This window comes from Primulina huaijiensis, chromosome 17 (genome assembly GCF_012295235.1).
Source record: "Primulina huaijiensis isolate GDHJ02 chromosome 17, ASM1229523v2, whole genome shotgun sequence".
NCBI lineage: Eukaryota > Viridiplantae > Streptophyta > Magnoliopsida > Lamiales > Gesneriaceae > Primulina > Primulina huaijiensis.
The window spans coordinates 6,017,505-6,032,912 of NC_133322.1; the positions used below are offsets into that span (position 1 = coordinate 6,017,505).

General features: G+C 29.4%; 1 protein-coding gene across 1 annotated transcript; it reads right to left on the minus strand.

Annotated features, from left to right (window-relative positions):
• Positions 1-26: 26 nt before the first annotated feature.
• On the minus strand, positions 27-2,205 carry LOC140963444 (1-aminocyclopropane-1-carboxylate synthase 7-like). Its single transcript, XM_073422774.1, has 4 exons — positions 1,941-2,205; positions 1,712-1,843; positions 1,455-1,615; positions 27-1,085 (listed from the first exon to the last, which is right to left on the minus strand). The coding sequence occupies exons 1-4, from the start codon at positions 2,094-2,096 to the stop codon at positions 203-205; spliced, it is 1,332 nt and encodes a 443-aa protein (XP_073278875.1). The 5' UTR covers positions 2,097-2,205; the 3' UTR covers positions 27-202.
• Positions 2,206-15,408: the final 13,203 nt, after the last annotated feature.

Below are 15,408 nucleotides of genomic sequence, written 5' to 3' on the forward strand. Positions count from 1 at the left end.
ATATATAAAATTAAATCTTGCTTATCAATATAAATTCTTACAATTGAATCTCAATTGGAAAATAATTTACAATCTCAATTTGAGACACCGATTGATCTTCAAACGAGAGCCTTTTTCCTGGAAAAACAAATCTGAAGAAAAACCAAGAAAAAGGCTTCAAAAAAATGATTAATTCGAAAAAAAAAACAGAATAAAAATAAAATCATTTTGAGCAGAATCCATTGTTCCACTTCCTCCCTTTTCTTCTTTGCACAAAATCTTGTATTCTTCTGAGTGCAACATCCAGTGTCTGTTCACTCATATTCGCAAAGCAAACCCTAAACCACCCCGGCTCGGAGCAATGACAAGAAGATCCCGGAGAAATGTTTAGTTTAACTTCATGCAAAATTAAATCCCACAATTCCAATTCTTGTTCCTTCGTATCCTCCTCCAAAAATGGCCTCAAATTCATCCAACAGAACAGTCCGGCATTCCCTTTCAAGCACTCGATACCGGCGTTTTTCAACCCGGAAACGATCATTCCGTGCCTTCTTTTCAACCTTTCTCTATTAGTTTTGACGTAATGTTCCGTGAATTTCTTATCAGAAAGCATTGAGGCCAAAAGCTGTTGAGTTTGTGAGGAAATCAAGGTGAAACTCGACATCCTTCTTGCAGTTAACATCACTTTATCATTGTATGAATATATAGTCCCCACTCGGAACCCTGGAAGCCCTAGATCTTTGGAAAGGCTGTAAACAATGTGAACCCTTTCCGAATCTTTGTAGCTTCTGGATTCAAGAACTTCAGCAATGCTGACAAATTGATCCGAAGAGAACGCCGATCCCGAGTAGATCTCATCGGACACGAGATGGATGTTCTTACGGGTCACGAACTCAAGAATTTGTTCAAGAATTCGCCGTTTGATAGTCGCGCCTAAAGGGTTCGATGGATTTGTGATGAGGACTCCTTTGACTTTAATGTTCCTGGATTCAGCTTCGTTGTATGCTGATTCCAAAGCCTCAGGGGTGATCTCGAAATTGTTTGAGCTGTCGCAGGAAACTGGTACGATGTTTACTCCAGTTCTCCACCTCAAGTCTCTGTCAAACCTGTTAATTCAAAGTACCACACGGTTAACGATGCATTTTCCAGACAAGATTGTCAGAAATACGAGATTCTCGTGGACTGAATCTTCATATAAAACACAAATTTCAATGTAATTTTTCTAAAAAATTTCGCCACCAAAACTCATCCTCTCCTTATTTTTTGGATTCCCCTCCCTACTTTTTGGATTCACTGAGAATACCCAAAGAATCAAAATTATATATCATTAATTTCTCCAAAAAAAATTTAAATTATTTTCACCGGATATCAGGTACGGAGACACACGTGGGTATACCGAAAAGGGATGCAAACGAGAGGAGAGAAAAGAAAATTGTCCCATCGATAAAAAAAAATTTCGAGGAAAACGTTCATACCCGGGATAGTATGGAGTAGGAACAAGCAAGGCATCGCCAGGATCAGCCAAAATGAAAGTCAATAACTCATTGGCTGCAGTTGCACCAGCTGTTAGAACAACTCTATCAGGGTTGAATTTGGCTCTTCCCCCTCTTATTTCTTCCATAAAACTTGCCATTGCCTGGATTATTAATTTCACAAATTAAAGGATATATATAATTTTTGTTTTCATCTTACAATATAAATATTTATGCAAAAAAATGAATAATATAATCACCTTTCTGAAAGATTTTAGTCCATGATAATCTTGAAATAGAGCATTTTCTCTGAATCCAGAAGCTTTGCTCCTACCAATAGTTGGTGACTCCTGGTGTGTTTCCAGATATTGCTCCAACAAATCAAATGAAACCTGTTGTATAAACACAGAAACGAACGATCAAGTACTGCGAAATGAAGTCGTTTGAAATGATTCCACTACCAAGATCTTTCGAAAACTGAGAACTTACTTGATTTTCTGCAAGTCCCATTTGTATAACTCCAGAGGGATTGCATAATTCATCATAAGGGTCTTCATCATACGCTTTCCATCCAGCAAAATATGGTGAATTCTCACCATGAGTTTCTGATTCTGCTACTTTTGATAAACCCATCTCAATTCCCATGTATAATCAATGTAATTTTTGCAATAAAAAGAGGCTATTCGAAGAAAGAAAATGCAGTCTAAAAGTGAGAACAAGAAAAAAAAATAAAGGAACAGTTTGTTTTCTTGGATGGAAGCTAGCTTTGGTCCCCTATTTATACAAGAAGTGCTATCTATATTCTTGGATGGAAGCTAGCTTTGGTCCCCTCTTATACAAGAAGTGCTATATATATATAAAATGGCGCCCTCAAATTACATGGAAATGAATGTAACCATTGGCCATTTTTTCCCTTAATTTGTATTAAAATATTTTCTGAAAATTTGTTTTAAGAAGTTCATTTTCAAAATACAAATTTTATTCTGTTTGTAAGAAATTTTTTTTGCTGTCAAATCAAATTACAAAACTGTAAATAAAATGGTCGATGTCAACTCATACACATATCTAATCTTTAAATCATATGTATATCATTTAAGATTTAAAAATATAATATTTCGTTAAATTATATTCCATACTCGTCCCAAATTTTAAACTTTGATTGCAGATGAATTACAAGTAATCGACACCCGTAAAAAAAAAATGTATCTAAAGCATTTGAAATCATATCATGATATTTTCTCAGCATAAAAAAAAAAGAATTGAAAAAACAAAAGAATCAATGATTGATTGTGTGAAGCTAAGCAAGATGAAACGTCGGAGTTTACAAATATAGTACTTTTCTTTTTCTCACTGGCGACAACTGTTGGCTTCTGTCATCTCTTCAAAGGCTAGCGTTTATATATCTCCCACAAGATCCACAACACCAAAACAAATATGGTGGTTGAATGGTCCCCTAGCCTTTTAATTTCCTCCAAAATATCAATCATAAGAAATTTTTCTTTATTTTTATTACATGGTGANACGGATATCTTATTTGGGTCATCCATGAAAAATATTACTTTTTATGCTAAGAGTATTACTTTTTATTGTTAATATCGGTAGGGTTGACCCGTCTCACAGATAAAGATTTAAGAGACCTACTCCACTATAAGATGATATATACCACACATATTATATAAGCTAGCTGATACATTTATCAATCAATACAATGTGTGTACCATGCAATTTTAATTTAGGCACTTATATTATATCATTATGTCGTATATAAAGTAATCAAAATTGCAAAGAAGTGTACGCGACAAAAAAAAATGAAGTTTTCTTTATTACGAGAGTATAAAACACGTCGATGATCAGTAATACTTGTAAATATCGTTATATTGCTCGTGGTGGAGACATGAAAATATGGTGACCAAGTCATTGTTGGTAGACAAGTTTAGACATTTTTTTGGAATTGGATGGTGTTCGAGGTTGATTTATGCTTTTAGAGGATTTTCGTGGAAGGCGTGGGAAATGTAGTTGTCAAATTGGAGTCTCGATTTCATTCCTTGAGTTGGAATTCAGGTCAAGACAGAGAATGTTAGAGTTTGTGACTTGAATTCCTTTTGGGTGGTAGCCCTCGTGGAGTGGTGTTTTTCTTATTTCTTGTAAACATACATACATTGAAATATATATTGAATGGAGTTTTGGGGGTTGATGATGATTGAGCCGCCACTTCTTTCTCTATAGTATTTGATTTGAGAAAATTATATTTTTGTCAAGTAAATTGTAGATTTTTTACTTTTTATATGCTTTTTTTTTGTGGATTTACGATATTAGTCTACTAATTTCTCTTTTTTCAATCATTTTTTCATTAAAGTGCTGACATGTAGTGACGTCAAAATGGTTCAGACCCGTCAGACCAACCCACCTCGTCAGGAAAATTGGCCGGTTGGGTTAAGATTTTACAATCTCTTTTGGAGGTAGGTCTAAACAGGTTAACCCAAACAGACCCCAAGTCGGGGCGAGTTGAATAGCCAGTTTTTTTGAAAAATATTTTTTTTCATTAATTGGTTTTTGTATAAATACACTTATTTTTAAAGTATGTTTTTTTTAATAAATTTAAAACTAATATTTGATGTGTTTTTAATGTCTTTCATTATTTTTTCATAATCAAATTTTTATTTATGTTATTCATATTATTTTGATATGCTAGTATAAGGCAGTACGAGTATCAGGTTTGGCCAAATCCGGCCCGAACACGCCCCATTGTCATCCCTATAATTATCCATATTGTAATATTCTTTAATTTCAGAATTAAAGGGTTGAAATGCTTGGACAAAAGTCATCACATAGTGTTTAATTCAGCTAAATTGGTTCTTAAATTTTTGAACATGCTCGTGTGATATGATCAATTGAGGATTAATTGTTGAGTTACAATAGTTTGGTTATTGAGAAATTGAACATCGATGAATTAAATCGATTTTAGTTTTCAAACTAACCGAAAAACACTAAAAATAATCTTTCTTAGAAATCGATTAAATATTTTGTAAAATATTTAAAAAAAATATGAAAGTTGAATGAGTAAAAATATTTTGGTTGAAGCATTTTATTAAATACATGGTTTGCAATATTTTGGTATTTGAAATATACATAAAATACTTCAACAATGCATATTAAAAACAATAGTAAGTTAAATGCAATAAATAAATAGACACGAATTTTTTTATGGATGTTCGGAGATTAAGTACTCATATGTCACCCCTTCTTTCCCTTGGGAACCTTTGAGAATGATCCACTAGAAGACTTTGATTTATACAACTCCATGTACAAAGCCCATTTCAAATTAGGTCTTTATCACTTACCTAATTGAAACTACTAGCAAACTCTCGATTGTAGAAAACAACCTCACAATCCCCATAATTTTTAATGTATCTTATGTCAAGACTACAAATACAATATTTAATGTATTTGTGTGAAGACTCACTCATCCAAATTTTGAAGCTCAACTCTAATGTATATGTGAGTGATATTTTGTGATGAATTAATATATTACAGTTTGTATATTTCTAAAATGTATCATCACACTTGTGTTTGCTCTCATTCTAATTAATTTCTTTATGTAGGCTGCTTATGCTTTGAATCCCCTTCCGCTGCCAGTTGGGCTCGTCAACTAAACTGATCATTCAGTTGGGCTCGTCAGCTAGACTGAACCAAACTAATGAGGTCTGCTAAAATCAGTCTTTGCTTATTTCAGTCTGCGCATAACTCGTATATTCATCATCATTTATAAGCATGTTACACTCCGATTCAGACTTTGACTCGTGAATATGATTTGTAGATGATCGTCTTAGCTTTATAGTGCATACTGAATTGCTATATTTGGATAATCGAATTGATCAGGCCGACCGCACTACCGCAACTGCTTATGCCCAATTGATCCTTACTCATCGGCCAAACTGATGAGCCTTGCTTCCATCACTTTTCTTAGATAACATCTGATTTAGCCCAACTGATGTGAAATACAACATGTCCAAAATTGTGTTTTCTATTCGGTAGTTTTTGTGGTTGGTCATTTGCATCACCGAGTTATAAGATATCATCGAAACACTGCAGCTCGTCAGATTTTCAGTTTGGTTAAATTCGAGTTTCAGCTTTTATCATGAGTTAACAACTTCACACTTGAGTAAATATGTTAGAAACATAATAACAAGTTTTGTTATCATCAAAATCAAGATTGTCAGTGTTTCTAAACCTAACGACATGCATATGAATAACAAATTTTTCGGGTCTTCACAATGTAATGTCATCATTATGGTGAAAAATGACTTAAATTGAAGAAAAAATGCAACTTAATTGATTAAGGCTATGAATTAATCAATAAAATGACCAGAAATAATAAACGTCCAAAAAAATGTCATTTTGTGATTCAATTTTTCAATATGTCATCTAAACTCTTATAAATCATCAATTATAACCGAGCTAGTATGCATAAGTTTTCTTGATGATTGCTTATGATGACCATCATAATTGTCTCTCTTTTTATAAGTATTATAAAAATGAAACACTAGTGACATAAAAATATGTGATGTGGAGTGCAATTAGGAATATGCATGTGGAGCTCACAACTGATATGTTATTTTTTCTTGATGATTGTTTGACGACAAATTTCATCATCACTTATTTTATCCACGACGATAATAAATTAAATAAAAACTCAATTATAGATGAACTAATTAATCAGTAAATATTGTGAAAATTACAAAATTGATATAGTAAGTTTGTCGGTTTTAAATTTTAATCAAATGGTTTTATATGTATATATAAATTTGATATGCNATCCCCTTACCAACACCTTATCTGAACAACCCGTCAGACATGGTAGCCCAGTACGATTTACCAAGTTAGCATAGTTTGTTTGCTATTACATTAGCCAGATTTTATCCAGTGTACACCAAAATGTAGCTGCTACAGAGGCCCACGTAATAAAAAGAAAATTACCTTTCCTTTTTGTTGATAACTTATAATTTGTTTAACATCAAAGTCTCAGGGTTTGGATCAGATCTCGAATTTTCGATTATAAAAACCTTCTTCTCCTATTAAAATAAAAACATTTACTTTTGAAATTAAATCAAGATCGTAATTGCTGACTTAATCAATCTTAATTAGTAGGTGAAGATGGAAGAGTTGTTGAGTTTCTTACTACATGACAGAGATGCACTTTGAAAAGATCATTAATATTCTGATTTGCGAACATAAACAAGACAATCTCAAAGCCCACAATTACAATCTCGAAGAAATACCAATTCAAACATCTTTGAACTAAATTTCATTTTATATTATGTATAATTATCATTAGATATATAGATATAGATATAGATAGATAGATAATATCTCATAATGTATATCAACCAAATTGCATAATAACTCAAGAGTTCATAAAATTTATGCACATGGATGGTTAGTTGTGTCTTTATGATGATCAAGAATTGATTCAACATCTATTCATCATACAACCATGTTATCTAAAATCAAGTTATTTTAATAATACTTCTTCCTCCGATTTTTGTATAACACACATACTCCTAGTTTTTGTCCACGAAATAGTCAAATTTCAATATTAGTTACTACATAAATTTGTTTCTTTGCAATACAAGTCATTTTTTCATGGAGCGTTGATATAAAATCAGATATTGTCGATATGTTCGTTTTCATATAAATACTATGTGAAAAACAAGACTAAAATTGGGTTAATTTTTTTTTATTCCACTAAAACTTAAATTAAACTAATTGCATGATAAAATCATAATTATGCCAACTTAGATTACTAATTTTATTGTTTTTCCACATACCATATTATCTTTTCAATAGTTATAAGTACCCCTAGAAAAAAGGGATCAGGAAATGAAGTTAAAAAGATCTGCACGATTCGTTACCTTGGNTCCATCTGCACTATAATATATAGCAAAAACTTGTGTGAGACGGTCTCACGGGTCGTATTTTGTGAGACGGATCTCTTATTTGGGTCATCCATGAAAAATATTACTTTTTATGCTAAGAGTATTAATTTTTATTGTGAATCTCGATGGGGTTGACCCGTCTCACAGATAAAGATTCGTGAGATCGTCTCACAAGAGACCTACTCATAAATAAAATAATACACTAAATTTCTGAAGTTAAAAATTTATATAAAAATATAATATTTAATACACACACAACATGTGCGATGATTCCCAGTATCAAATACTATGTATGTATCCTTTCAGGGATGTCCGAGTTGGTAGAATATATGATTGTTTGATCAATATGTATAATTTCCGATTTTTTGCCAACAATTTCTCGGGTGAACCTAACACAAATGGTTTGTTCAATGTTGTTTATCTGACTAACATGATTTACAAAATATTGTATTAACTCGATAGTTTACTCGATACTCATCAAATGAAAGCACCGACGAGTCTCTCGTCATGATAATAGGTTTATATCCATAGTTTTGTATATATTCATAATATGTACTATGTTGCTTGACCATAAAGAGTTAATTAAATGCACTGTGTTGCATATTAATTAAAGAGTGAGTATCATGTGAGACCGTCTCACGGATCCTTATATGTGAGACTGGTCTATCCTACTAATATTCACAATAAAAAGTAATACTCTTAGCATAAAAAGTAATACTCTTAGCATAAAAAATAATACTTTTTCATGGATCACCCAAATAAAGATCCGTCTCACAAAAATACGAACCGTGAGACCGTCTCACACAAGTTTTTGTCTTATTTATTGCTACTTTTTCGGCATAAAATAATCACTGAAGTACCATATATATATAGACACACACACAAAATAATTATCCAGCGGCTAGCATGGGTGAGTCTATAAATTAATGCGAGGAAGACTAAAGAGATAATTTTTTAAAATATTATTATGACGGAAAGAAATATAATATATCTTAAAAACGAACTTTATTTTTTGAAAAAATTTGTGTGCAACTTTTGATTTTTTGATGGAAAGGAATAATCACTAAGCTGCGCCTTTGACATGAAAAATTGCAATTTTAATCATATAAATTTGAATATTTTGGGTTTTAGTCATATAACTAGTCAAAGTTTAACACTCGTCCATTATGGATTTTTTTTTGTTTCAGGTTTTTTTGTCTGAAACCGTTAAATTCATCAAATATTGTTTATTTGACTTCAATGATTAACTACGTGGTACACGTGACGAGAATAAAAATGTATTACACATATAAAATTCATCCAAGAAAAAATAAATGGAAAAATAAAGCAAAATGACCTATAATACCACAAAATCAGATGAAAAAGTTTGTCGTTTCCTTTTATTTTTGTTTAGGTATGTTGGAACATTTAATTTTGGTGTTTGATAAAAAGATCACAACTTAATTCGAGCAGAAAATGAAATCAGTACCCTAACTGATCGCTAGTCTAAACTGTTATTTAGCGTAAAAATCAACATACCAAAAAAGATTAGAGACTTCTGATTTAATTAAAACCGACATGCCATCACTTTTAACAAAGATCGTTATAAAGACATTATTAATCAGTGATTAAAGATCAGAACCTAAAGTAATACAACTTTTTGCTTATACCGATTAGTGTTAATGATAAGAGTGACAATCTCTGGCTAATCATGATTCTTAGAGAAAATTCGATTAGCTTACAACTGATATATTTTATTATGTGTATATATATGCACATAACAATATTGTAACTTTAATCATGTATATTAATTTATTTTGGATTTTAGTCGCGTAACTTGTTAAAATTTGATTTTCATATAATAATTTAGATTTTTTCGGCTTTGAACTTATTTTCGCCGGAAGCTACTAAATCTATCATATACTGCTTATTTAATATTGATTTTCTCTTACATGGCTCATATAAGATAAATAAAACCTACTCTGTTACATACATTAAAATTCTTCCGAGCAAAAAGAAAGGGAGAAAATAAAGCACACATAATATTTCCAAATGGGAGGAAAAACGTTTCATCTTTTTTTAGATATATTTTAATTTTTGTAATATGGATTTTACTATCGTCACATGATCCACATAGGAGTGCATCAGTGCCAAACATTCAATTTTTTTTTTTTTGTATTTAGTGTTTTTCTTTGGACAAAGAAAGACCAAAACTAAAAAAAATCAACGTAATTAGACGAAATTCAAACTTTGACAAGTTTTATAAATAAAATTCAAAACAAACCAACTTATAGAACTAAAAATTGTAATTTTTTTGTACACATAGAGATACTACATACACATTTTAGTCTTGTTGCCAGAATATAGAGGATATCTATTATCTTGAAGGAATTACAAAAAAAAAAAAAAAAGACATCTAAAATTGATACACGATTGTTCTATATATAATTATCTTGGGAAATCAACATGATTTCCTTAAATATTAATTAAAGATACTCGAAGTCATAATTAGTACTCCAACTTTGAAATTTAAAATGTTTACACCTTTTGGTATTAAATTACTATAAAATATATATTAAATTTAGACATCCCCCACTCCATCGTGTTACGGCGACAGAGACTTTGGCTTCCCAATAGTTTTTGTGGTTTTTCAAAGAATCCACTGACTTCATAAAGTTTGCCAGTGTCGACAAATATTTTTTTAATATGCATGCAATGCCTGTCCAATAAAATTTTATTTAAATATTCATTAATTTTAGAATGAGGCAAAACCAAAAAAGTCGTATATCTAAGGCATGACTATTTATTTATTTTTAATTAGTATTCGTTATTATTCGATGAATATTCTCCGTATAACTATAATAATATGCAAATCACGTTAATTAGACATCGGTATTATTTCACATTAAGAGGTAAAAAATTAAATAATATTTTCAGGGGTAAAAACCAATAATTTTATTTTTTTTTAAAATTTCGTCAAGACAAAATAAAAAAAATCTAATGGTAAATCTATATAATTTTTTAAAAAAATCCCCTAACAGTAACCACGCTCCTATGTATTCTTAGTTCTAATTATATGGAAATTAAATTTGTCAATTTTTTGTATATTTTTTATGTGAAAATTTCATATGCAAATTACATAATTTTTTACAAACTTTGGATAAGCACATGTAATTTACCTAGCTTGGTTTTAGCTCTAAAACATAATAATAATAATAATAATAATAATAATAATATATTGTTCGGTCAAATTATATCTTTGCATTCATTAACAAGGCAACCAACCAAAACCCTCAAGTAGAATCACTAATTATAATTATTTTACTTTGTGGTGTGTTAGGTTAAGTTCATCTGCAAGTCATTTAATAGGACAAATAAATTTGAAATACATACATACACATGGTTAAGATCAAGCGTTTACTGTTAGGTCAAAAACTATAGTTGTTACTCAATGTATCATTTTATTTTCTTATACTAGTGACAACATAGATTGCACCTATTTGAGTAATAATGAGTCGAACTATTAGACCTATGAGTTCACGGAGATGCATGTCTATCTGTTGATGATGTCTTATATCCCGTAATGATCAGTCTTGCCATTTTCCTACCGTCGGTTATGTCTCAAGCAGAGACAATATTACCGGTTAAGATTTGGCGTCACTATTACGGTCCAGCTAACTAACTAGATCAAGCGGAACGTCGGAAGTTTGACGCACGAGAACTTCCCAAAAGATAATTCATTTCAGTACTATTCTTACTAATATACGCTTAATCCAACGCATATACGGAGACATTGTAAAGAAACCATCTTGCAAATTGGTTAATTAATATAGACGTATTGTCATTTAATTCGTCTGAATTTGATCTAAATACAACAAATTAGCTTTTATTTCTTTCTCTTTTAAATTTTATCTTCAAGTGTTTTTCGTTTCAATGTTTACATGTCGTCATATATTATTATCAATATTTAATGGTAGAAATTACAATTTTCATTCTATATATTGTTTAAATTGACTTAGTCATGTAGATATCATTTTTTAGTAATTTTAGTCATTTTAATCTTTTTCATCAAATGTGTGATTATGACGCTGTACATGTAGACACTACATTAAGAAAAAAAGGAAAAAATTGCAAAAAGCATGTGCAAAACAAGAATATATATGGGCCAATTTTCTATGAGTGTCAATTCGAGTGAGTTGGATGGGTTGGGTCGAGTTGAGCAATATTATTATTCAAAAGTTTCTCAACTCGAACCCAACCCGAAAACTCTCAACCGAACCCGAATAAACCCTATCAACCCGATTTTGAATTTTTTTTAACGAAGATCAAATAAAATTCAAAATAATAATAATAATATTTTAATTTAAACGCATAATAACAAAATCTCTCTCATATATATGATTTAAATTTGAAAGTCTAATTGTAGAAAAATAAAATATATTTACTAAATTAAATAAAAAACTGTTTAAAAATTAAAANGTCAATTCATACACTTAGTTTATCTAAATTAATAAATAAATAAATAAAATTGACTAGAAACACAACATTCGAAATAGCAGTGAAAATTAAAAATGTAAAGTCAGTGACTCGTCGAAGAACTATATCTATATCTAACACATAAGGGTATCTCCAAAGCTACACCAAAATGACTTAAAGTTTTGGTACAACTTAATTTCATCCAATGGGGGCTGCATTATTTTGGCAAAATANATAACAATACATTAAATAAAATATAATAATTAATATAAATTTATTAATAATAAAACATTTTGTCATAATTAAAAATATATTAAATTAAATATAATAATTAAAATCTGTAAAATAAAAAGAATATTTCGAGAATATTCTTTTTAGTGTAAGATTTGAAGTAAATGAGTTGGAGATGGATGTTGTATTTGGTGCAGAAATTGCACTATTTTAGTATAAAATTTACACCAAAATAGATTTTGTGGTTGGAGATGGCCTAAATAATACTTAATCGTAACTTTAAATACAATATAATAATGTTTAAAGGAATCGAACACAGGCAAGACAACTTCAATATAACTGTTTGTCCGAATAATTTCAGCACAGCACAGACAGAACATTGTATCGTGCCGTGTTTCTCGGATGCAATTCGAAATTTTGAATTAATAGACCTGTTAATTAATTATTTTCGTTTCAATTAAATTATAATTACATACATGCATGGTAATTATCTCGATACTTGTTGATATTTAAATTACAAATTTTTAAAAGCTGAATAAATTTATGCTATACGCTTTATTTTAGTGCATGTACATATATCTATAATCTATTAATAACTTTTTGGTTCATTAGCTTTTTTTATTTTAGGACATTGTCGACAAAATTTAGTTTTGGTATACTAACTTTTGATTTATTTGTTTATTTAAAGTTCTATTTTATTTGAGTGCTGACGTAGCATTGGAAAATGCTGCTGTTACATTGGAAAATACTTCTTGCATTAAAAATTGCTGACTTAGTCCAATGTCATTTCAGTAGTTGGACTAAAATAGAAAAAAAAATAAAAGTTAGTGTCTCAAAATCAACTTTCATGAAAACAGTCGACGAAAAACTCAAAATTGGAGAAGTAAGTGGACACAAAAATTTATTTAATGCCACTTCATTAAAATAATAAAATTGTCATAATCTTAAAACAACCATTACTTTCCAATTGTGAAATTGTACTACACAAATTTTCATTAGCGTAGTACAATTTAGGTGATTAAGAAAACATGTTTGGTAATGTTACAACTTTGCCATGTTTATATGAGCTAGTAGTAGTGAGAATTAAATTTAGTAGATCGATTAAACTATGGTAGTAGGAGAATAATATTATCTACGAAAAATTACATTTTTGTTCTCTTAACTTATATGTTTTTTCATTTTATGTACTATTCTTAATTATCAATTCATGATCTTAATCTACTAATTTTTTTTTTCAATTTTAGTCATTTTCACTGGAGTGTTGATATGATATCGGAAACATCAACAAGCTTTGTCACCATGATAGCAATTTTCAGTGATACATCATCATTCTCTGTCACGAAGTCAGTAATCTGATGAAAAATTACTAAAGTTGGAAAAATATATATAAGTGAACTAAGATTATAAAATTGACTCACATAATGACAAAAAATTAAAAACATACAAATTATATGATGCAAAAATGTAAATTTTCATCTTATTTCTCTATGGTTGCTTTATATAATTTTTATATGTATTTAGAAAAATTAACAAATCTGATATAACTATATGAAATTAGAGATAATATAGAATTTATTAGTGGAAAACTTCAAATTTGTGATTAAATTTATGAAAAAATTTAGGTGTACATTTAAAATTACACTCAAGGTTATATTTTGCATGAATATGATAAATTATAAAAATACTCTTGAATCCAATTGGATTTATTTTAGTTTTTTATTCTCATATTATATGACAATCTGGCGTAGTGTAAATTTAATTAATACTATATAGCATAGGCCTCCGATTATCAGTCACTTTAATGCCACGTAAAGCATGACATAATTATCCCTTCATGAATATGTCATGCGTATCACTTTTTGTTTTTGTTTTAATGGTTCTTTTGCTTCGTCTGTAAGACGATCTCACATATCTTTATGTATACGACATGTCAATTTTACTCATATTCACAAATAATAATAATTTTGACATAAAAGTAATATTTTTTCATGAGTGACCCAAATAGAATATATGTGTCATAAAATTTACATGTGAGACTATCTCAATGAGTTTTTATGTTTAAGTAATATGTATCATGTCAAGAATCATTATGCTAATTAATCAAACCATATGTTCGTTTATCAAATAAAATCACACGAGTATGCTTTCACGCTTAAGTTGTATTTGGATCGATGTTTTTAAAATTCATGAATTTGAAATATATTTTTGTTGTTTGTAAGAGTAAGATCATAAAATTCAAATTCACATCTTACATGTTTATATAGTAATTTATGTTAGTTATTATGGATTTTAACTAATCACCTAATAATGATGTCATTTGAAATATATTCTATTTTATATTACTAATGTGTAAATAAGTAAGATATTTATTTAACATTTGGTCTATAGTTTCATTATAAACAATAAAACTATAATCGAAATTTATGGATTTCAAATTAATCTCCTCAAGTACACCCTTAAGTATTCTTACTCTCGAAAGAGTTTATGAAAAAACTAGCTTTATATTATAATTAAATTTGAGTCGCATGTATTGTCAACATCAATCATTAATTTTTGATAAAGCAATACGCGTTCAATCTACCGTTAATATCACAGTCAAAAGTTACATATTTGAATATAAAAAATGAAAAGCTAGTGTTAACGTTAGCTATATCCATGATACAATTTAAAATATTCAAATTATATTATTATCATCAATTATATATATATTTTTAATAAAACGAGAGACGCTTGATCCAAGCATTTACATGCACGTTATTCAAAATATATATATTTTTTTAATTATAAAGAATGGAATCCAACAACTTATAGTATCTACTTGTCAAGCAAGAATAGCATCTTATGACTTTCTTGTCGCAAACCTACTCTATTTTCCTCCAGCACTATCCAAAGATTAGCAAGAAGGAAGAAAGAAACAAATATTGACAGTACACTGGCGAGTCATTTTAACATAATTAATTATGGGATACTAAATAAAATATTTAATATTACGTTTTTTCAAATCAAGATAAAATTATAAATTAAAAATGCTGATTATAAAATATAATATATATAAGGTGAAAGGTTGAGGAGTTTATCTTGTGTCCTAATCAGATGACAATATATAATCTCTGACCCAAAAGGAATATTATTGGGTAAATATTAAGATTCTTCGTTTTTGTTTGGTTATTAATCTATAAATTTAATTTAATTTAATTTAATTTTCGTGTTTATTATAAGTTGAGATTAATCAATTTGTTAATTAATAATATTCTAGCTTTAAATAGAAACTATAATTCATAATTTATGACTATTGAATAGATTTAGGACACACACACACACAGATATATATATAT

What these genes read in the sequence shown, in the direction of transcription:
- LOC140963444 (XM_073422774.1), bottom strand. Translation starts at nt 2,096, where the DNA reads ATGGGAATTGAGATGGGTTTATCAAAAGTAGCAGAATCAGAAACTCAT. An exon ending in TGGGACTTGCAGAAAATCAA is followed by an intron (nt 1,844 to 1,940) that starts GTAAGTTCTCAG and finishes TTTATACAACAG; the next exon opens with GTTTCATTTGATTTGTTGGA. An exon ending in GACTAAAATCTTTCAGAAAG is followed by an intron (nt 1,616 to 1,711) that starts GTGATTATATTA and finishes TTAATAATCCAG; the next exon opens with GCAATGGCAAGTTTTATGGA.